Source organism: Uloborus diversus, chromosome 7 (assembly GCF_026930045.1).
Source record: "Uloborus diversus isolate 005 chromosome 7, Udiv.v.3.1, whole genome shotgun sequence".
In the NCBI taxonomy this organism is placed as follows: domain Eukaryota; kingdom Metazoa; phylum Arthropoda; class Arachnida; order Araneae; family Uloboridae; genus Uloborus; species Uloborus diversus.
This window is the reverse complement of record NC_072737.1, coordinates 102,356,764-102,382,224: the sequence shown is the minus strand read 5'-3', so window position 1 is coordinate 102,382,224 and position 25,461 is coordinate 102,356,764. Positions and strand designations below refer to the sequence as shown.

The window sequence follows — 25,461 nt, the reverse complement described above, 5'->3', positions numbered from 1 at the left end:
TTAACACAATTTTAGATGATTTTTGTTGATACTTGGAAGAGGAGAGATTTTGCGGACTTCCCACTAAAATTTTTCGGAATTGAAATTGTAAAAACTTGACTGTAGCCCATCTTTGTTAACTTTTAGGCGAAGACATGAGCTTCAGGGACTGTCACTAGTTTTTTGAATAAAGTGCCAAAAACGGCAATTTACAAAAAATAGTGAATAAGTATATTCGGAATTTCTTAAGCTGACCAGTGGTTTGATTTCACATCTTCTGAGTGATATTTTTTTCACTAGGCGACATTAATGTCACTTGGTCATTATGTTATAAAATGCACTGCTACATTTCTATATGAAATTCAATTTTTCTACTATGAAATTCATTAAAAATAAGTGTAGAAAAACTCACTGACAAACGCCTTGACAACTGTATTCAAACAGCAACCACTACCGACTCTACCAGCAATAATAAACTTGTTCATGTAGTTCAAAAATGCAGTTTTATACACTAACTTCGATGATGTTAGAAGATACAGGGGGAAGGTCTAGGGCCTCATCTCCATGATTTTTTTTTTAAATTCTAATCCTAAAACGCTATTGCCGTTCATCTTTAATGACGTTAGGGAAAAGAATGAGATTCGAAACTTTCTTCCAGAACATTTTCGAAATCAAAGTTCCAGAAAGTCTTTTTGATTGAAGATTCGAAGGTTTCTCCCTTTTCTTTTTTTGAAATAGGAGTTTTAAAAACGCTATTGTTGGTCATGTTCGGAAACATTACGGGAAGGGAAGAGATGGGATAGAAGGAACTTTTCCCGGCAATTTTTCGAAATTGAAACTCAAAAAACGGAAAATTTTTGACGATCACATTCATCGTCTCGGTGACTTTTTTTGATAACATTAAAAAAAGCAAGCTCGGAGGAAAATTTTCGAAGCTTCAAAATGAGGTGAGGGTATGAGAGCTTTCGAATCAATTAGAAAAATTTTGCTTTGAATTTGTAAGACAAGTTTTTTTTTTTTTCAGCGAAGGCGTTTGCATTGCATTTTATCTTAAATAGTAAGGAGGGCGCACCTGCCCTCGGGCAGGTTGGCAGGCGGGCCAGTCCGAGCCTGTTGACGCCATTGGAAAAAGCGACCATTTCAACTCCAGATCTAACTCAACCAATGGTCGAAAAAATAAGCTTTCATCTCGAAAGGAAAAAAGTTACAAGCCTTTTTAAATCAAGTTTAAGAAATCTCTATTCCATTCGAATTGTGTACCATTCTTTCGCATTTTAATTCTTTAAACTTATTTTATTTTGTGTTTCCATGGTTATGCATTTTAAATCCATTTTTCTGGATTGAATTTTTTAAAAGTATTTTAATATCTGTCGTCATTGTTTGGAAGGGAAATCATGTTTTTTTCTTTATTTTTTGATTGTTGAATATACGTCACTTGACACAATTTTTATTTTAATGGTGGACCGGGCAACGCAGCTAGTCATATTATAAACCCATGTGTGATGCCACTTTTCTGAGACCTTTGAATTAGAGTTGAACATTTTGTTTTTCATCTTGTCCATTTCGTGCTGTCCCAGTAGAGAAGGCTGTGAACTTATCTGGTCTCTGCAATTGGAATTGCAAAATGTAAACAGTTAGTGAACAAGACTTAATTTCACTTAAAATCAATCTCAACTAGTACTTCTATTATCCTTTTCAGCAAAAATAAAATAAATTTTAGGAAATTTAGAAAGCTTAAATTATTAACCTAAAATCCAACTTGCGAGCCACTGAACAAATGAAAGGCTGAATCGACCATGCGCAACCACGATCTGAGACATGGAAGGGCTACCACTCAATGACTGGGTTCCTAAATGATAACTTTGATTTTCATTAGGACAACAATGACCCCTGGTGTGGCTCACTCTTGCAAAAAAAAAGGGGGAGGGGGGTTTGGTCTGTTGTAGAGTGACGTAGTTGCCAAACTGAGACCTTAAATGTTTACAACCTACACAGTAATATATCAAATTTGATTTTTCTTGATTCAAATTCACAGGCTTCAGTCTTTAATGTCTTTCAATGAACATAAAATAAAACAGTAGTAGCGTCAACTTTAAATATTCTTTTACATCAACTTTTAATATTGCAATGAAATATACATATTCAAATTTATTTTCAAAATGATGCAAATTTTCTGTAACAGTTTGCAAACATGACAAAAATATACAGATTTTGGGTACAGTATATACAGAGTTTTCAAAAAAGTGTTAATCCAACTAACTAAAAAGCTGTAAAATTTAATATATATAAATCTTCCCCACAACAAAAGTTAAGAATAAAATTTGAAAGTAATCAAAATCAGCCTCATAGCCATTGCACTAATCCAATGTGGAATAATAACGCATATGAAGCAGTGAGAAGCAAAGGGATGCAAGTGGACTATTTTAAGTTTCAAGTAAAACACGTTTAAAGATCAGGTAGGCTTTCATTGAATTTTTTTTCTAAATCATGCTATACAGCAGCTCCTACCAGGGCTACTAGTACAATCTCTTGCCCCCAGACAGTGGAGAGGTTCATATACCATTAGTACTGGCTATCTCCAAATTTTTAATTTTGCCACTTGCATTCCTTTGCTTCTCGCTGCCTCATATGTATATATATATATATACATGCAGCGTATCTTGTTTAACCTGCAAGACCCTCTTTTTTCACAGTTAGTCCTAGATACGTGAAATCGCAAATATAACATGCAGTTACTTAAAAGTTGCAAATTAAAAAAAAAAAAAAATGAAGAAAAAAGAAAAATTCTATTTCCTCTCATTTATACTTATTTAGGGAAATCACAAGCATAAAAAAACTCGGGGGGGGGGGGAGAGACTGACATCAATACAACTAATATTCACTGAGATATGAAACAAAGTTTTGTGCCTTAAAGCACTTTACACTCTTGGTGTTCAGGGGCCATATAGCAGCTAATTAAGTTTGACTTCTTTCCTCATATTGTAGGAGGTTTTGTAGTACGTTTTATTTCCTTTTTTTTTTGGATAGCAATGAAAAGTATAAATATATATACTGTTTTTTGCTTCAATAATTACACAGGCCTACATGTTTTTTGGTGTTTTGAATTTGATAAGTTTCCTTAGCTAATGTGTGCATGCCTATTTTGACTATGAATTTGGTTTGAGCCCATCACACCCAGATTTTTCACAAAATTAAATAAACCTTATGAGGCAGTTTGTACTAAAGTAAAAAAGTACCTTCTTGATATTTCCTGAATTATATTGAAATTATTTCTTCAAAATGTCCTACCGTCAAGAAAACTAAATGTCGGCCACCAACAAAGCTAAATATTTATCATCAAGAAAGACGAAAGAAAATAAACGCGCGACTAAGGACAGTTTACATGACAGAACAAGTTGGGGTCTTCACCCCTCTGTATCTCAGTCCTATGAAGACCCCCAGAGTTGATTTTTGGTATACTCAATCTCTAGTGACCCCTGATGAAGCCTTGATACACCAATTAAAAATATTTTAGAATAATGTTATGTTTATTTCCTTTCAGTGGCAACACTTTTTCATTTTTGCATCTGTCAAAGTCAACTAACTGAAGGCATCAGTAGTTGTTTACGAAATAGTGTCAGTTGTTTGTAGAACCGAGTTGTATTTTGTTTTCTGAGTATTTAGTGCGTTATAATGTCATCAAGAAAGTGTTAAAAAAAATTCTGATACATTTTTTTTACGTGTGTGGTGATTTAACGATTAAAGTTCAACGAAACTTAGCAGTATTTATCAATAAAGCTTATCACGCTTACTTTGGTATAAAGCTTGGTAATCAGGACTAACATTGGGCTCCACACAAAGTGTGCTTAACTACTGAGAAAATTAAGAAAAGGTACATGTGGCTCTTTACCTTTTCTCATTTCTATGGTATACTCGTATAGAGAACCAAAAAACCATGGAGACGACTGTTACTTTTGCTCCTGCGATGTCAAGGGTTTCAATTCGAAAAATACAATTCAGTATCCTGATTTACCGTCTGCTACACAATCTGTGCTTGATAGACCAAGAATTCAGATGAAAGTTGAAACGAGAAAACCGATGATGTTTATTTTATTTTTTAAAAGAACCCCAACAATTTTCTAACGTGGATAAAACTGCATTGTTTTTTTTTATGAACAACTCAATTTTGTAAGAATTTTCTTTTAAATATAGTTTCAATAAATATTCTCTCAGTATTTTTGGTATTTTCTATGAAAAATTTCAAACACACTTTTCTTGAAAACCTGACGTGCTGGAAAAAAACTAAGCTCAGATTTGTGATCAGCACACCCCATTTACTATATGGCACCTAACCTATTAAAATTGAAACACTTTTTCATGAAGAAAAAAAATGTAGGCATGTATTACTGTTATCTGTGATCTTCTAGCAGGGCAATATTGTAGGAGTAACGGTTGCACAGATAGTGCTCTTGCAGGTTAAACATGACATACTGTATATGTTACCCTGAAAGATCGAAATTGGAGAATATTGTCTCTCAGCAGTGATTCACCAGAAATATTTGGTCTACCACCGATGTCTTTATATCGCAACCTGGCAAGAAAAGTGACCCCCCCCCCCTTCTAAAAAAATGAGAAAATCAAGGTAAGCATTACATTACTCTCTTAACATATTTAATAGTTTTTTTAGTCTCAATAATGCAATTTTTTTTTAATTATGAAATTTTAACGATTTATCACTGATGATTATATTGCTTTTATGCCACCATGCACCAGTTAATAAGCTAACTCTGTACAAGTTTCGGGACACTCCCCCTCCAAAAAAAAATTAAATTTAAATTTTAAATCAACAGTTAGTTCATTTTTCAAAAACTGAGTTGTGTCACTTTCCTAGCCGGAGTGCGATATGTGAAAGTTGAAATTCACCGGCTAATCTTGACATTTACCACATTTCGGACTTAGTATTAGTAACATATATACATATACAAAAATATCATATTTTTTTAAAAACAATCATGACACCCATGTGGATTAACATTATTTTGAAACATACCATTTCTCATTGCAACAGTTGTTTAAAGACAGGAACTAAAATCATTCTAAAAAATTAGAGAAAAATAAACAAGGAACTTCTTCATAAGTTCCTTTATGGCTGAATTCACTGGCATAACTAGTTTGTGCGTCATTTGATTATTATGACGTAAAAAAGTACTTTGAATATCACAAAGTACAGATATGAAAAACTCTACAGCTTTACACATAAACTGGCACAATTAAAGTTCTAACTAATAACACCATATAAAACTCAAATTTAAGTGTTAGAAAATTTGATGTATTAACTACAGTAACAAACACTGTAAGCTCACAGGCAAATTTTCAACAGTTTTAGAAACAAATATACTATTAAAGAATTTCAGCTTTAACTAGTATGTGCACAATATATTTACACAAGTACAGACTTATTAGTATGGAACTGATACCACAAAATAATCCAATTGTGATAACATTTCATTACTTTAACATTTAAATTAAAAACCTCTTACACTTGCAAAATTAAACTAGTGGAAACATTAAAAAAAAGCACTTTTCACACATGTAATATACATGTATAAAATATAATATATCTTACAATAAGTAAATGCATTGAAACTTCATGAGTTCTCAGCACCATAAATTTGTTAACTTCTTACTTCACAATATATGTAACTGAATGCATGCAGTAAAGAAAAACTTGTACAATTTGTGAAATTTGTATTTCTTAATTTATGGTTTCAATAAACTGACAGAGCAATATACTTGATAAATTAATAAATTAGATACTTCATATTTCTAACATGTAAAGTATGCAATGTAATCCATGCTTTTTAAGTAGCAAAAATTGAAGAAAAAAAAATCTCTAATGGAAACCATTCACTTATTTGTATTTGACCATTTGTACACAAGTGTCTATTTCTTTCTCTTTTCTATTACTGGATTGTATAAAAATATGTTAAGAAAATTTTAAAGTGTTGGATTTTTAAAAGCGTTTATTCCTTCATTACCATTTATGTTATTATTGTTTTGCATCCGAAATCGTATCATTTGCCCTTGAAAGTTTTTCTTCTGAATATGTAGTAACTACAATTTCAGAGTCAACATCATTGTTTTATGGAATTAGTTATCTTTTTTTAATTGAAAGTGTCAAACCTTCAGCAAGACAAGGAAATAAGAAATATTTGCAGGGTACAAAAAAAATTGAAATTAATTAGCTATGCCCTTCTCTTCCAAGGATGTAGGCAATGCTGGCGTACTTTCAAAAATTTGGTATTTATCTTTACAAGTTTAAAAAGGATATTTATTTAAAACTCTTCATATTTTCATGATACTATTCAAAATTCTCAAAAGAATTCGAAAATTTGTAAAATGAAGAACATTAAAATAGTTTAAAGACCTCACATTGAGGAAAGCAAGAATTTAATTCAATAAAAACTAATACTTCAAAAAATTTCATCAGTTCCTTTTTGCTTTTACTTGATTAACTAGATGATTTAAAAATTAATTAAAAATTTGAAAGATAATAAAAACTTCTATAAGAAAGGAGAATCTGCCTTATTCCTCCACTGTATCTCTAGACAAAATTGAGTAAGAAAGCCACAAAGAAGAAATATCAAATGGTAAAACTAAAAATCTCCAGAAACTAGATTCACTTCCCTATTAGCAACTTCAAAGTTCGAATGCGCTACCTTGAGGTGATTGAAAATATTACCGAAAAAGGTAAAACAGTCCATTCCATGTGCTTTCTTTGGGGTAAATTACAGGCTTCAAACAGTTTATGGTGTAATGTAATTTCAGGAGAATAGAAAAGAAAGCTTCCCACAAACACGATGAAAGATTACTGTCATTCACAAAGCGTCAAAGCAAGTTACGGCATTTGTTTGTTTTACCCTTTTCATCCGCCATTAGATAGTGGCTGCAGCGCCCCCTATAGTTGATTGGAGTTGCGAATTTGTGCTAACAGCTGAACAGGAAAAAAGTTTTACTGGTACATTTTTTTTTTGACTTGTGTCTATTTTCCAGCACAAAGTTATATTTCAAGTAAGTGAAAAACTAGTTTTTAACTGGCAACAACATCAACATAGAAAAGAAATAAATAAAATAAGAGAGCTAAATCTTATTATTTGAAAGAATGATTCTTTAAAAAAGTTAATATTCTTAATCTATTAGTCAAAAATTACTTACTTTCGTGAAAATTATTAGATGCTGTTTCATCATAGTTTTAATGGTTTTCTCAAAATATTTACAAGTTATTGAATGGAAAATCAAAAGTTTAAGTAATGATATACTAAACAATTCATTATAAAACAAAGAATATATTTTTTGAATTTTGAATGCCATTTTTGATTCTATTCATTTCTTTAAAATCAAGAAGTTAAATATTTATTAGTTTATACTTCCATTCAACTTTCTGAGATGTTGAAGTTGAGAGCAATATTGCGTTGCAGATTTACACCAGGACGAAAATTAGAGATTTTTCTAAATTTGAATCGCTAATTATGAAATTCTATCCTACTCTTCCTTAAAAATACCTCTGAAGATATTTATTTTCATCCTTTTTTGCAAGAAGAAAACTATAAGTATTATATAAAGATTTATATCTTTAGCCACCTGTTTTTAAATTTTTAAATATACATAAAATTTCACACATGCATCAGAAACATGGCAGTTTTAATTCTCGCACATTTACACAAAACAAAAACTAAATGATATATGCACATGACTTAAAAACTATATACAAAAAGGATAAAGAGTTTTAACAATTCACAACTATGAACATAAGTCTCTGGACACATTCTCATGCCAGCAACCGTCTATCATCGCTTCGTATCCTTTCAGAGCGGCGCTTACTTCCTTTTGCTTCCCTGCACAATTGGCAAATGAAATCTTCAGGGATATTGTTCCGTCTGATCTTGGCACATGACATGTGAATCCAAGATTCACACATTGTACATTCTATCATGGGGCGACCAGCAAAAGGCTTCATGCAGTGGCATGTGATCAAGTCCCATGAATCATCATCTGTAGAAAACGTTAATTATATAATTAAAGGTCCGTTCTTCGTCATATCTAACAGTATAAAATCATTGAACATTTTAAAACAAAGTTAGCAAATATTTTAGGCATGATAATTCAATGGCAACTTTTTGGTACAAATATTTTTGTTCTAGAAACTTCTACAGGGTGATTCATAATGAATGGGACAAAAAGACATGATTGTGAATGTTGTAATAAATATATTTAAAAAAAATCAAATTTACCTCAAAACTATTTATTCAAGTTTCTACAGGTGTTCAATATGTGCCCCTCCGGTGACACGACAAATGTCAACACGGTAATCGCGCTCCTGTCTCACTTGTGATGGCATATCCCCTGTGATGGAGTTCAACACTGCAGTTATCCAATGCTTCAGTTCCTCTAAGTCCTGAGGAAGTGGAGGCATAAACACCTTGTCTTTAACGAAACCCCAGAGGAAAAAAAACACATGGTGCTAGATCTGGTGATCTCAGAGGCCAATGAAGACATGTAAAATCCTGTGGCCCAGTACGGTCCATCCAGCGATGAGGTAAACGTTCGCTCAAGAACTCACGTACGTTGTTATTCCAATGTGGGGGAGGAGGTTTTGGCATATTCGAAAATGCAGTATGCTTTCTCCTGCATGGACGACATTTTATTTAACAGCGCCTCTAGTGGCGAGTTCGTCATTCGATGATTTTTCCCTGCTGCCAAATAAAACTTGTATAATTCTACTTGCAGAATAAATTTTTTCCGGCTGAATAAATTCATTACAGCAGTCACACTGCGCTATTCTTTTTGGCCTATTCATTTTGAATCAGCCTGTATTTGTGGTCTGTAAAATACTTAGATCAACTTCGATCCAAAAATTTAAAGCATTTTTATACAGATCATGTCAAGATAGAGGAATAACCAGATGCCAGTTGCCACAAAAAGTTACAGAAATATTTTCTTCGAGATTAACAACTTTGCAGCTTGGGGGACGTTATAAATAAGTATGAGACTGCATAAACACTGGATGGTTGGCTGGAATTTAAAACAGATGAAATCTTACCTTCTATCTTTATAAAATACTTACTAATATGGATATTTTCTTTGGATTGAATAGCCATAGAAAGATACAAAAAGAGTTTCAATTTACAAGCTTATACAAAACACTTTATTCAGTTTTTGACTGAGCCAAATCAAGCTACATACTCAGGGACTTGACAACTGAAATTGATTTTTGGAGTAGGAAAGTTGGAAGTAGTAAAAATGTTGTTTTTGTTGTAAGTTAGAGCAATAATTTGCAGTTTGTTCTTTATTTAACAGCTTTTTACTAAATAAGGATTTTTTTTCCATGCTTTTTTTTGTGGCCAACATAAAGACAACACAATTTCTGTCCAAGAATTTTGTTTCCTTAAATACAAGGCTTCTAACAGATGTTTAACTTGTCCCTAGGGAGAGAAAAGGGACCTTACATTTAAATTATTCTTTTCTAGAAACTAATTAATTTTCAAAAATTCATAATTTATTACACATTTTACATTACTTTCAACAGATTTTACATTGAGATAAGCATCCAATTCTGTTTTTGGAATTTTACATCTACTACCATCTTGCAAATGACCAAATATGGCGACTAAGTGAAAAATTTAACATCCTTATATATTATTTCTGTAGCCTGTTTTTTGTTCCTAGGCAAGATCTTCCTCAATTCTTGATCAATTTCTTTAATTTATATCTCATTTTAAAGCTTATCATGCAGGCTAATGACGAAAAATAGACCCACGGTCTAAAAATTGATTTTTTTGGTCAAAAAAACCTGTTTTAAAGCACCAGACTGAGGTTTTCGGTTAAATTTATAAGTTTAACTTTCGCTGTGACCGACGGAGCTGAATAGCTCAATCATCAGAGCATTCGAATGATAACCAGAAGAACGAGTGTTCGGACCCAGGCCGGACGATCTGCATCAAAAAATTAGACAAATATCTTGCATTACATGAACACATAAAAATAGTAAGTAATACAAGTAATCTAATAAAATAAAGGAGCTCCTTGCTGTTGTGAAAACTTGATGCAACTTGTAGCTATATCGATTCTTAATCGGAGATTTTTTTTTAAAGCTTTGGCTCCAGTTAGAAAGCCAAAGCATAATGTAAGCGAAAATATAAGTATCAGGTTTAAGATTTCAAACAAAATTTTTTTTTGCTCAGCAAAAAAAAAAAGAATAAAATAAATAAAATAAATAAAAAAATAAATTGTATACTGAAATGTAAATTCTTCTAATAAAAGTTTTTTACCCTTTGTAAAAATTAAAAAAAATCTACCACAAATTGAAATTACGCTTTTCATTTAGTTAAAACTATCAATATTTATTAGAATACGAAGTAAAACATTAAAATTACTAACAACTTGATGGGTAAAATATTTTTTTCTTCTTTCAGCAAAAAACAAATAGTTAACACATTTTTACTACATTCAAAAAGCTACACTTAAAAAAGGAACTTAGTTCAACTGATTTTGTATTTTAACCGTTCGGTTAAATGATGAACACATGTTGCCATCTAAGCCATAACGGTTCAAGCAGCCTGCGATAATAAATTGCATAATGTTTTAAAACTAAAAACTTATCTTCACTATCTTATCCTTATATATTATTTCTGCAGCCTGTTTTTTTGTTCCTAACAGGGTTTAAGCTGAGTTTAAAACTTCTTTAGAAAAAAGGCTTAAGTTAGAAAAAAAAAAGTTTAGCAAATGCTAAAACATCGACATTTAATGAAGCCCAAAAATTCATTTATTAGGAGGTCAGATTGCAAATAAAGACTCAGTACTGGCTGTTGAACTTAATAGCAATTGAAACATTTTCTGAACTAAGAATTGTAATATGATTAAGTTGAGTATCGCTGTTCTTGTTTAATAATCTCTCGGATCATGCTTCATGCATAGTTTTTTTTTTTTTTTTTTTAATTCTTTATTTCTGTATTTTTTTATTTGAGCAAAAAAGCGAAAACTCATTGTTTTATTTTCGTAATTTGAATAGATTTTTCGCATTTTGCGAAACTTCGGAAACTTTTTGCCGTAGCAGAAACCCTGGTTCCTAAGAGAGATCTTCTTCAATTCTTGATCAATTTCCTTGACTTACACCTCATTTTAAAGCTTATCGGGCTGGCTAATGGTGAAAAATAGACTTACAGTCTAAAAATCAATTTTTTGGAAACGCTCCTTGCCGTTCTTATTTTAAATAAAGATTAAAAGCACAGGACTTGGTTGTTCGGTTGAATTGATAAGTTTTTTCGGTAGAGCGTTTGGCTATAAACTAGCTGAACTTCGGGGTGGCCGGGCTGTCCGACATTATAGCTAATTTAGATTAATATTACCCATTACATGTGCTCATAACATACAACAGATAACACACGTAAGGAAATAAAATAAATACAACGGGAATGCTACTTGGCGTTTCGACTCCTTTATGCAGGATACAGTTATTATATAGATAAGTTGACTATCATTTGAAGGGTGTTTTTTTTTAAAGCTTTTACTCTGTTCAGACCACTAAGCATAATGTAAGCATAGAAAGTATTAGATTTAAAAATTCAGTTTTGTATGCTGAAATGTACATTTTTCTCATAGTGCTATTCGAGCTTTTGTATAAAGGAAAAATACTATGCCAAATTGAAATTACGAGTTTCACCCAGTAAACCTTTACTATTTATACGAATATGATGTAAAACATTAAAATTATTATCAACTTCATAAGTAAGAAATCATTTTCTACTAATTCGCTTTCCGGGGAGGGGGGGATGCATTGTGTCTATGTCCGAAAAATTACACTTAAAAAAATGTACTCAGTTCAACAGGTTTTTGTTTTGAATTTTAAATGTTCGATTAAAAGAAAAACATGTGCTGGCATTCAAGCCGTAACGGTTAAAGCAGCCTGCTATGCAAAATTGTATCAATTTTCAAAAATACAAACACTTATTTTCATTCGAATTTATTATTTCTCTAGAATGTTTGTTTCAATTGCTATGCAAGATCCTCTTCATTCCTTAATCATATTCCATGTTTTACAAATAATTTTACAGCGTATCATGCTGGCTCATAACATAACATAGATGCATGTTTATTTATTTTTTTTTTTGGCAAAAAGCTTTTTTTGCTGTTTTTAACTACATTGCTTCAATGAATAGGATTCAAAAACAGAGGCACAACTGCTCGGTTGGTTGGAGTGTCGTGCTGTGATTGAGAATGGCGCCAGTTCAAATCCGTGCCAATAAATATCTCTTTAATGTTTCTTTTTTTTTTCAGTCAGATGCTCACATAGGCAGGACAGTATTTGCCACAACCCGTTTTTTCACATGCACAATTACAGCTTTTTCATGAGTCACTCAGTCATTTTTAATGATATTTATGTTTGCACAGAACATACGTACAAACAAAAGGTGAGCGATGATCACATTATCACAATGTTGGATTTAACGAGGTTTTGTTGCCGATGTCTTCAAATTACATGCCTTCTTTTCTTTCTGCGTTAACTTTAATTCGTTAACTCTTTTCGATTTTTCTTTATAATGTTTTTTCTTTGAAATTTTTAAAGAGTGAAATGCCACATGAAACAATTAGAAGCACAGTGCGGAGTTCCGCACGGGTCGACTAGTAATAAGAAGTTTTCTTTACTTGTAGCATAATAGTAGTTATAATTAATAAACCTTAAAAAAGTACAATTTGGACAAAATAGTCAGTTTTTACCACATAAGCGTCTAAATTCATTAGAATAAAAAATGTTTTGAAGATAAAATGTAGCATTTTTCCAGAAAATAATTATGAATTATCCACAAAAAAAAAAAAAAAAAGCACATCTTGCATTGTTTTCAATATTTTGCATTGCAATAAACATCTAATTCCATTTTCGGAAACCTAGGTACTTTTGTGTACTTCCATCTTGGGAATGACCAAATATGGCGGCCAAGCCGAAAATTAAGAAATAATTTTTTTTTAATTCGTAGCATGAAAACAAATTTAAAATAAAAAATCTTCATGAAACTACAAATCAGTTGAAAAGTTTTTAGCACATTTGTGTAAGGTTAAGTTTTAAGAACAAAATTTTACATTTCTCAAGAAAATTATTTAAAAAAAAAATTGCAGTACTTTTTACCGTACTTTCATTTCTTTGCAGTTGAGAAAACATCCAATTCTGCTTTGTTTTTGAAAACGTGGGCTGTTAAGCATCATGTCTACATCTATCTTGTGAATGACCAAAAACGGCGACTACGCTTCACATGCTGCTGAAAAGAGTTTCCGAAGCAGTAAATTGTCTTTTCCCCTGTTGAGATTGTGCAGAATTCCTGTTCACCTGAGGATTTTGTTTCTTTATTTTTTTGGGGGGGGGGGGGGGATATTGAGGGACAAAAATGGCGACTGCGGAAAATTTTTTTTTTGCATCGCCACTTCTTTATTGTCAGCGTCATTTTACCTCAAAATATCAAAATTTTTTCAGAAAACATAGACAAAAACAAAGATTAGATCTCATGGCATAAAATTCCCTGGGAAACAAATGGGGGGGGGGGGGGGGAATTGGGGCAAATTTAAAAAATTCCCCGACATTTTCAACTAGGTCATTTTCCCTAACACTTCCTGTTAAAAATTAATAAGAAACCTATCTTTCAGAATTTAAAGGTTAATAATGGGAAAAAAAAATTGTTTCATCTCCAAATACTTTCTTTAGGCTCAGTTCATACTAAAATATATGAAACAAATTAAGCACATGATTTCTTGATTACAACACTTAAAACATGTGGTTGATCCCAGGCGTATTCCACAGTATTTATAGCCTGGTACACTTTCTTTTTCATACGAATCAATGGTACTGTATGTAAAATTAAATGTAATTAATGTAACTTACGAATATGAAATTATTTTTTGGGAAAAAAAAAGAAATCTGTATTTTTTTTCATGGGGGAAGAGGGGGGGGGGGGAGGGTTAAAAAGTTATGGACATGTGGACACAAACAAGTTGTTTTAAATATTCTAATGTTCATATAAAATTCTGTATGTGTTCTTAACCAAAATGTCTCATCTTCATTTACTTCAAAATTAAGTGAGATTAAAGGCCCTATACCCTAAAGAAATTACACTATCTTATAAAAATTATTTTGGAGGAGCATTTACCTATGAAGGGAAGTATAAAATCACGAAACTTCTCTCAGGCTACTTTTCATCTACAGACATTATATTGCTAGTCATTGGATTTTCTTTTTTTAATACTGGATTTTTTCTTAATATTAACTGCTTACAATGGAAGGGGGGAAAGCAAATACACAAACACATTAAAGATATGAAGAAAAAAAGAAAAAGTATACCTGTATCAGTGCTGTGGCCTTTCCCATTTTCACTCGAGATTCTGTTACTGGTAAAACTGCTGTTGCTTTCAGATGAATAACTATCAGCACTTCTTTCTGAGCTACTTGGGGAATATGCACTGTCATGCATCTCCTAAAAACAATACAAAAGAGCTTCAAATTTCAGCAGAGTAATTGAATGCAACAGTAGTTGTAAGTTATCTTTAAAAATAAATGAAGTCATACAGTTTAAACAGATAATTTACCATAAAAACTAAAACTATTCATAAAATGATTCATGCATTTATCAATGGATAAGTTGCAGCATGTTACATGAAACTAGAAAATTCCTCCTCCAGTTGATTAAAGAATTTTATTATACTAAAAATTGAACGAGTTACCTCTTCAATTTTGAGTTAACTCTAGCTCACATATTTGACTGTCCGGCAATAATTGCAAATCTTGCCAGCGGTGATTGACCTACAACGGCCCAAATCCGATCCAAGAAGCCGATTTGTGTGGCCCGTTGCTTTGCCAATATTACAAATTGAAAAACACGAATAGTAACAATGCCAAATTTTTAGACAAATATTCAGCACAGGGTTCATACTCGATTCGGATGAAAAATTTCCATGACTTTTTCATGACTTCACAAAAAATTTCATGACCCTGTTAAATGAAGAGAATAGAACTATTTACTACCAAGCTGGCTAATTTTAGGAAATGAGTATTCAAAACTTCTATGTAAATGCTTCTACCTCATCAAAGCACTTACTTGTAATTGAAAAAATATCAGTGTACACAGCAAAATTTACACAGTATTTTTATACTTCTTCATCATACAAATTTAAGTAAAGTAAAAATACAGTAAATGCAATATACTAATGAAATGTCTAATAAATATTTAATAAATGGAGCAAAATGATAATGAATGGGACAAAAGTTGAATGAGTCATTACTAAGTTCAACAAATTTGCTTCAAAAACACTGCCTGGTGTCAACAGTGCATCTAATAATCTATCTAACTCGACAGTATTTTGGTTCTTAGAAGCAAAGCCAGTCTTCAGTAAATTCATTTTTCTTAACCAGATAATAATGAAACATCGTTCAGTAGTGAATAAATCTTCTGACTCAAATGTATTTGTTTACTTACTTACATATTTTCAAATGCATATAAATGAAAAGGTTTTGGAAAATACAGAAAAATATTCAATTTGTTTTCCTATTCGATAAACTGAATTTTCGATAACTCGAATTTTTTTTTGCATTCCCTGCAACTTCGACTTATTGAAGTTTCGTTGTATACCAAAAAGCATCTTTCAACCCAAACTTCATTTACTATCTAATTTGCTTGATTATATAAGATTTATTGAGAAATTATGTACCATTGAAGCGATGCATGGTGTATATAAAGTTTAAAGCTATAATATTTAAATGACAAGAGAAAAAAAAATAAGTAAAAAAGAGCAAGAACACTTAGAGTAGGCATAAAACTGCTTATACCTGCAAATATTTTGCATCCCCAATAGACAATGTAGTCAGAGCAAGAAAAGAAAATGTATAAAATTATGAAAACAGAAAACATTCATGTAACTCAGTGTTCTTATTTAAAAAAATGTATATAATGCCAACTTTTCACATTTCAAAGAACTTTTTTTTATCTCAATATAATAAAAGTCTCATTTATGAATGGTGGGAGAATCAATAAACATTAATTTTTATGTTATATCATTATTAATATATGTTAAAAGAGTATTTTCATACTGAGTCTTTTAATTATTATTATTATTACTTATTTTTGTTGATAAAAAATTGTATTCCTAAATGCATTAAACCAGGAGAAATAATGTCTAATGGAAATCATAATGATTTTCTTAAAACCTACTTGTCCTGTTTCTATAATACTATCACCGACGCATTAGGCAAATAAATTGCATGATTTGTAACTTTTTTTAAAACCTTTAAGCAAAATATGTGTTGATCCTTTGATTTTTTAAGTTCTGTACTGTACATCAGACTTGTGACTCATTTGTAGATACTGCAAAATATTTTCCACGTGTTTAAGAATGTGTGATTTTACTTTTTTGTTTATTGTAGATAGCTATGATTATGAGGAAATTGATTTACAAGAATTTATTATTGGTTATTTCTTATTAATAATGTCTGAACAATCACAGTAAATTATTTCTTTGATTATTTATACCAAGGCCTATTTATGTATTGTGTTTTTAAAAATAGCTGAAGATTTTCAAACAATATTCCCCTATAAGAATCTCTATGTATTAGGAAATGAAATTACAAGGTTTTATTCTTAATTAGTCAATTAATTACAAAGAAATTAAGTACAAATATGAATATTAAACATTCCTTCTTAACAATTAAATGATAAAATCTTCATGATTTACCTAAAGTAAAATTGTTTTTCTTACAAATAGTGTTTAAATCAAATAAACCTGGTTTGAATCTAAAAAAAACGGTCTTTTAGGTTTTTTCAACAAAAAAAAAATGTTGTTGTTTTTTACCAACCTTGATTAAAGCAGCTTAAAGGGCATACATTTTTCTCAAAGACTATTCTTCCAGGACTTTTCTACAAAATATCAGAAAAACCAAGTACTTTTCCAGTGACCCAAGTTAGCAAAATAAATAAACCAGTTTTCAAGGATCAAGTGAACCTGGGAAAGAAATTTATTTTTTGGTGTTTAAGCTTTACTACGAGCTATGGTTCCGGTAATTTTTATCTATTTATGCATGCTTTTAAGTTGCAGGTTTTAATTGGCAATTTTTTTTATTATAATAAAAGGAACATTAGAAAAAAACAAAAAAACAATAACATAACAGTAATGAATTTGAACAAAAATGTTTTGTTTTTCAGATTATCTTTTATAAGAATTGATGATTGAAGCAATAATTATTTTTCAATTTTCTTTTTACCATTTGGTAAAATAATGCATATAATGAGCAATGGAACCATTTATCCGCACTGTACCTTGTTAACTTTCAGCATTGTCACTTAAGTTAGCTTTAATGTTTTCAGAGATAAACTGATAAGTCTTGGATAAAATGCTTACAGATATTTTTAAAAAGTGGCTAACAAATTCAAGATCACGAACAGCCATTGGCTAGGGATTTTATTTTTGAGGTTGATTTTAAAGACTTGAATTTTTCCCCCTTCAATTTAAAGATCATTAAAAACTACAGGAATCCTTGAGCAGGTGAAAATTTGGAGCAGCAGAGAAAACGATAACTCTGGAGCACTCGGACTCATGCTCCTTGACTTTCCATACGGCAAGTGAATATTTTTAGCCCTTAGTAAGACAGTATTTCCATAAACATATGCATAATGATCAGAAAATGAAAGGTTGCTTACACTCTAAAACACAAGATTCGAAAATAGAAGTGCAGATTAGCAAACTCCACTTGCCAAAATTGCCACCAAAAATTTAGAATGGCGACCAACAAATTTCAATGCTGATCGCCAATGGGTGACCAAAACAAAAAAAATAAAATAAAAATTTCTCCCAAGTTTTTGTTATTGCTTGCATTGTGCTTTGGAAGCAGTTTTTCATGCTTCTCTAGGGCGTGACATCACATTTTGACTTGCAACAAGAGTTGAAATGTTTCCCCTCTCCTTGCTGATTCGCTAACGCCTCGCGTTTGATGTGCAAAACCAGCTGCTTGTGGCTAGAAACTGTGCCTTCAGGGGGGAAGTGAAAAACCCCTACAGTCCAGCAGAAACAATTCCCAAACCCAATCAAAGTCAAATGATTGATGAATGATTTTATTTAGGGAACCATGATGAACTTGAAATCTTATTTCGCACGAATAATTGCATCTCGTGATAGAAATTTCAATCCTTTTGCACCTTGAAAATATTTTAATAATTTTTGATAATCGGAAGTTATTTTGACACCTTAGATTAGCTTTTTTTATGTTTGATTTTAATGAATGGATATATTTTTGGACCAATGCTTCCTTTGTAATCATACATCGTGGGGAACTGCACCTCATGGTTGAGATTTTGATTTTTTTTGCATCTTGTGCATATTTTGATATTTTTGACAAGAGAAAGTTGTTTTTACATGTGCTACTAAAGATCAGCTTGTTTAATATTTTAATTTTAATAAATGAATTTGCTTTTGAAGCCAAACTTTGAAATCGTACTTTGCAGGGATTTGCATCTTGTGCTCGATATTTCAATTCTATTGCATCTTGTAAATATTTCAATATTTTTGGCAATCGAAAGTTATTTTATGACAGGCTACCTTAGATAAGCTTATTTTATGTTTAATTTTAACGAATGGATTTATTTTTGGACAAATGCTTCCTTTTTAATTGTACTTCTCAGGAAATTGAATCACGTGCTTGAGATTTCAATCCTATTGCATCTTATACATATTTTAATATTTTTGACAATCGGAAGTTGTTTCGGCATAAGCTACTTTAAATCAGCTTATTTTAAATTTTATTTGAATAAATAATAAAGAAATTTATTTTCGGAGTCATCTCAACATTGCACACGGGATTCGAAAAAAATTACTTCCAGTGTTTGAAAGTACCTTTCAATTATTTTGTTAATTGAAAACTAGATTTTAATAACTAATAATGAATAAACTATGTTCATATAATTATTTATTTTTACAAGTTTTATTTTAATTATTCTTAGCTTAAAGTAACAGCACACATCATATTTTTACAATAACTTAAAATATTCCACTGTTTTTTTTTTAATTAGCTTTTGCAGATTTTTTAGACATTATTTCAAAAATGTCTCAAACCTTGGAAACAAGGGATATTATATAGCATGTTGCAGTGTCAGTAGTGAAAAATGGTGTGCAATGACCAACTTTTCTCCGCACGCACCCTACCACTTAGCTGTAAGCCTTAGGTTCCACCGTCCGGGGGCTACTCGGAGCCCCCCCCCCCTTGCACAGCTGGGTGCGACGGTCGATAGTTGTCTGGGTTACGGACGTTCTTGGTGCTTACTGCGCCGGGGAAAAGCGTCAGCACAGCTGGGAGTTTACCCCTAAATGTGTGAACCTTGCTCGCCATGAGATACGGGATATCTCGTGCAATGACCAACTGAGTCATCTCAAAATAATGCAAAAAGTACTGGATATAATGCTTTGCATTACCTCTAGTAATGCTGAAGGTGACAGAGTGTGGAATTCCAGGAAAGATATCATAGGCATGAAGAGCATGTCTTTTAAACAAGACATACTTGAAGCAAGGTTGAGAATCATATATAATGGCCAAAAATACCAAACAAGAATTTCAGTAAGGAAACTTATAGTGGCAGATATCCATTAAAGTCAATCGCTCTAGGCGTCAAACTTTGCAGAATTATGTTAAATTGTTCAAAATATACTAATTCTTTTCTTTTATGTTTTGATCACTACAGTAGATGCTTTTAATATTAATGTTGTATAAAATCTAGTAAATCTATGCTTTTAAAATATTCAAAAGTAACTATCAAAGAATATAGCTTATTTTTGTTGCTTTTAACAAAATATATTAATATCCTGAGTGAAATGTCCCCTCTTTTAGAACTTTCAATCATTTATTCTTTTTGAAGAACATAAACTAATTCTGTAAATTTATCACACAATTTTTTACACTTTGACTTATTTTTTAACTTAAAATATGCATAAGAGTGCCAATTTCTTTTTCAAAAATAATTTTTATAAAGTACAATTATTTCTCCACATATAAAATATGTAATGTGACAATGGTGTTACACATGTATATATTATCACAAACAAGCTGTGACTAATTACTGCAGAATATTATCCAAAAGATTACTAAGTAGTTTTACACCTGTCTACTGCACTAATATATATCATGTTTTATAGCTATTAAATGGATCTGTAAACTGAAATTTTAATTAGCATTGATATTAGCAACATTATATTACAATCCAAATCATACTCTGATTTCTTCAATGAGAAAAAGAAAATGACTGGTACTGATTTTTATTAGGTAGGGTAAATTTTTTTAACTTACACGTATACATAAATATAGAGAGATACGCATGTGTGTAAGGCTACCAAAAATTTGACGTGGCTACCAAAGTTTTTGGTGTTAGTAGCCAATGGCTATCACAGAAAAATACTAGTCTACACCTCTACTCGAAAAACATCAATGCTAGAAAACCTTGACTCTAATAATTGAAGTTGCATCTCTAATTTCATGGGAATTTGAACCGAATGCAACTATTCAACAAAAACTACTAGAGTATTCAACAAAAACTATACTAACCTCTTTGTGTGGTTTATACTTCTCATATTTTAATATTAAGTCACAGAATAGTAACAGCTGGTTTGAAGTTCGTTGCTCTTTTCTTGATGGCTCATCCTACATAAATAACCACAAAGAATTCATGATGCAAAAAATGACAATCAACTTTCAAAAATGAAACAAATTAAACTTTAAACAATAAAGCTTACCTCGTAATCTTCTCTTTTAGTTTTCCTACCTAAAACAAAGGGAAAAAAATTAAAAATAAATATTGATTTGCATGAAAGGGTGCATTAAAGATTAAAAGCTCTCAAGTTAACATACACAATTTATCAAGATAACAAGAATATGGCTGAGCAAAGCATTGGGGCAATTCCACCATTACGGACGTAACAATCAGACTTTAAACACGCATTATTTCAATTTGGTTTCATTAAAAACTATATTTTTTTTTTCTGCTTTATAGTTTGGTGTTATTAAAATACTATCAAAAATTTGGGTGCAGATAGCTTTATTACAAAAAGTAACAAAAATTAAAAACTGCCTGTTACGGACTTAACTTAGAAAACAGCAAAATGTATACATTGTCATACAATTGCCAATATTCCTGTAAATTAATCATAGATTTCTAAAATTTTCTTTGAAAATTTGTTCTAGAGATTTCAAGCTTTCAAAACCATAAAGTTTTCATGGATATTGTTTGTAAAATTTATGATAGAAATTTATATATTTTGTTATGAGCGTAGCAAAAAAGTGTTACGGACGTAACATGTCTGATATGCTAATTGCACAAAGCAAATAAAAGCTTATGTATAATGTGACCAGACGTCGCGCTGTGGGAATGTCCCGCCAAAGTGTCTCGCTTTGTCGAAAAAATCCCGCTTTTTTTGATTAAATTCCGTTACACAAGAAATATAACATACAATCTAGATTTTTTTAAACGCTTTTTCGATTTTTTGCTGGCAGTAAACGTAAGAACGCCATGTAAAATGTTATTCCTTAATGTTTAATACGCTGAACTATCTCCACCATGATTTGGATTGAAGAGGAGGAGCTGTTCTTTATTGGTACATTTGAGTTATTTCTTGGCATTTTTTTGTTACGTAAAATGTTAAGCCTGTGGAAAAAAACTACTCGATCCCCCCGTCATGTGTCCTGATTTTTAGCTTAAAAAATCTGGTCACATTACTTATGTATACTAATAATTTTTGTTAAGAGAGTGCAATGGTCTAGATTAACACATTTTGACCCTTTAAGTTACACTTAAATAGTTTTTAAAGATTTGGGGAGGTAGGGAGCAGCCCCCGTGCATATACCGCCATGTAAATAAATATAAAATATAAATTGGTGCGTCATAAAAAGTAAAATTATTTAAGGGGAAATTAAGAAAACAAAAGTGGAATTATTCAGTTACAAATAAATTTTTCTAATTTTTAACATGAACATGGAGGGAGAGGGGGGGGGGGGCTTTTACAAGGGAGTACTTTTACAGTTTCAGAATTTTTGATGATTTTCTCTATCTCTCAACAAACATATTAACTGCCAAATTTCTTTTAAATTTTAACAGTTGCCTTTGATTTCGACTGTTTTTTAATAGAATTGGCACGTTTTTGCCAAAGGTGGAAAAAAACGGTCGAAACTGACATCGGAAAAATGCATTTTGGCAAACATTTGCCTAAGTAATCTAAATCTTGCTTCAAAACTAAATGTGCTTTATCTGAGGATCAGATGTAGCTAGTTTAATATTTAGTACTTATAACTCTAATCTAATTATGCTTTTTAATTTAAGTTTTAAAACTATAAAATATTCAACGCATCAGTGAAACAGTAATCTAAATATTTTTGTGGAGAGTAAATATCAATAAAAAGTAACTCTCAGTAACTTAGTTTTAAACTATTAAATAGGACAAATTCTTCTCTCTAAGTTAATATTTACTAATAATAAAGCTGAAAGTCTCTCTGTTTGTCAGAATCTCTGACACGCATAGCATCTAGACCATTCGGCCGATTTTCATGAAATTTGGCAAAGTTAGTTTGTAGCATGGGGCTGTTCACCTCAAAGCGATTTTTCGAAAATTTGATGTGGTTCTTTTTCTGTTCCAATTTTAAGAACAAAATTATCATAAGATGGACGAGTAAATTATGAAATTATAACGTGGAACCGTAACATGGGCACAAGCCAACTGGCGAGAAAATTCACCACACGTTATTTGTAAATGTACAGGCGAACTAAAAGTCCTTTTAATTTTCTATTACGAGCAAAGCCGTACGGGTACCACTAGTTTTTAATAAAGAAGTACGTATCAATTTAGCTATGCTGTCAGAATGGTAGAAGTTTGAAGAAAAAAATTATGATTAATGTATGTAATATAAATTTGAAAAAAAAAAAAAAAAAACTTTACTAATGAAAATTAAGCAAAAATGCTTTGGATTTCATCACATTAAATGATCAAGTAATTTTCACAAAAATCTACTTGGAGAACACTATTTTTTTGTGTCATAGTGCATTGATGAAGCAAAGTTTGAGAAATTATAGAACCCTCTAGAATATTTTTCTGCACATTATTAAGCATTAATTGCTAATCTTGAATTATTATCACCAATATAATTTATTGCATGATTTGGAGGACAAAAAATCTGACCTTGAGAGGAACACTTCAGAGCAACAGTAGGATATCATAGTGTTATTCCTAGGATTAGATGTCCTAATGTTGCTCTGAGGTGACGATGTGTATTTCAATAATTTTAAAAAATAAAATTAAATATCCACTAATATTTAAAATTTTGAAAGCCACAGTATCAGAAGTTTTGTTATATCATATTACATGTCATACCCTATGTTTTCATTGTCCATCCTGTACTTTTTTCTTTTTAATTGGAAATATTACACGTATTACGGATGTAACGTACTGCTTTTTGTTACGTCCGCAAGAAAAAATGTTACGTCTGTAAGACCATTTTTTAAAAAAACTAAAGAAATTCTAATGTTTTAAACCATGGTAAACAATTACTCTGATGAATTGCTAAAAGGACAAAAAAGGATTTCTTTTAATTTTGATTTTTTAGGAAGCAAAGATTACTTTTGCTAAATTTTTGTTATGGACGTAACATTGAACTTCATTTTTTTTAACCTTAAATTACCTAATTTTACTTTGTTAAGAATTGAAATAAATGCATGTTATCATAGTATTATGTTAATAGTTTAATTTGTACTGCAATTAATTTTGTTTATTTTTATTTTGCTATTAGAAATAAGCGTTTGAAAATGTGGTATTTTTTTCCGATTGTTTTGAAGACCCGACTATCATACTTCCAACTAGGAAAAAAATTTATTATTTAATTTTTATTAAAAAAGCAATGCTATATTCTGAAAATACACATTTCAAGCTTTACAATGATGTATACTATAGCAAAATAACTGCAATATGAAATTTTGACCTACTTGTTTCACTTTTCATGGCATTGCTCATTGGGGACCTTAGAGATTTAAAGAGATGGTACAAGTATAAGCAAGTTCAAATTCTTATTGAACTAAAATATTACTATTCAATAAAAACCGTAAACCAACAATTTAATTAAAAAAAAAAGTTTCTAGTTTTAGAAGAGCTTGAAGTATTTAAGTTATTCTAACCATAGCATTTAAGTTTGCAATCAGAGTTATCAAGGTTTTGGACACTGCAGCAATAACCACGGTATTTACCGTCCTGTCCAAAACAACAAAATTGTTTTTTGTGATAGAACATCAAAAACAGAACAAAATGTGTCAAAGTTATGTTTTATATTGAGGGGGGGGGGGGGGGTCTGGCAGCTCTCTCCCAGAAATTTTTTCAAATTGAAGTCCAAAAAACGCTGTGGTAGGCCATTTTGGTAAAGTTCAGGGAAAGGAGGCGTTCAGGGACTCTTACATCAATTATTTCAAACTGATAGTCCCAAAATCACAATATTGGACAACCTTCAAAAAATATTAAAGAAAGAGGGGGGGAGGGGACGCTATGGGCTTTCCCAAAATCGAAGATTTAAAAACGAAATTGTAATTTAAATTTCATAACGTTTATACGCTTTTTGAATGCACTATTGAACGGATGGAGTTCAGGAACCCTCCTTCGGCAATATTTCGAAATTGAAGTTTCAAAAACGCAATTTTAGACGATGTTGGATAATGTAAGGGGTAAAAGCGTTTGCAGCACACCACCATTAGTTTTTTGCCGATCCTAAACATTTTTGTTGTAGCAATAAAATTGCTTAGGACATAAGATTTTCACTTTTGCAACATAAATCAGTTCTGATTCAAAAGTCTACCCAAGGTAGCGCCAACAAACTAGAAAAGAAGGAAAGGTGGGGGAAGGGTAAGGCCGACTAATGATAATGAACTGTCACCATTCCCCCACAGTCTTCATTTAAAAAAGAATTCTTTTACAAGATAGCAGGTGGTGAAATTAGCAATAAAAAATCGCGTCAGTGAAGTAAATATATTTTTTAAACAAGGTACCATTCCAACATTCATTAATTAAAAAAAGAAATAGGGGAACTGAATCCTAACTCCAGGCAGGGTTAATCACATCTCTCTTAAGGCACTCAAATATAGCCAAAAGTGGCGCTTTAAATATTTCAGCATCAAAGAATTTTCGGAGAACTTCCGAACCCCTTCCGCTGAGTTCACCACAAATGTCCGAAATTTCAATTTTTAAGGCTTCAGTTTCTAAATTGTTTTGTAGGAATAGTACCCCTCTTACCTATAAACATGACTTATGATAGCCTAAAAATTCTAATACATTAATTTTGGAAACTTTTTGAAAAAAAACTTCCTACACTCTTCCCCCTTAAGTCATCCAAAGATAGCCCAAAACAAAGCTCTTAAAATTTCAGAAACTAAAATATTTCGGGCTGGGGGTGCGGAATACCCCGCC

At 31.4% G+C, this 25,461-nt stretch overlaps 1 protein-coding gene across 1 annotated transcript in view; it reads right to left on the bottom strand.

Moving 5' to 3' along the window:
- Positions 1 to 2,017: 2,017 nt before the first annotated feature.
- The window catches only part of LOC129225551 (PHD finger protein 13-like), a 36,105-nt gene continuing 12,661 nt past the window's right edge, over positions 2,018 to 25,461 (bottom strand). Inside the window, exons 2-5 of the mRNA XM_054859996.1 lie at positions 20,764 to 20,792; positions 20,576 to 20,671; positions 14,342 to 14,474; positions 2,018 to 8,010 (exon numbers count right to left, since the gene is read on the bottom strand). Of these exons, the coding sequence (XP_054715971.1) occupies positions 7,787 to 8,010; positions 14,342 to 14,474; positions 20,576 to 20,671; positions 20,764 to 20,792 (482 nt within the window). The 3' untranslated portion in view covers positions 2,018 to 7,786. The remainder of the gene's footprint in view (positions 8,011 to 14,341; positions 14,475 to 20,575; positions 20,672 to 20,763; positions 20,793 to 25,461) is intronic.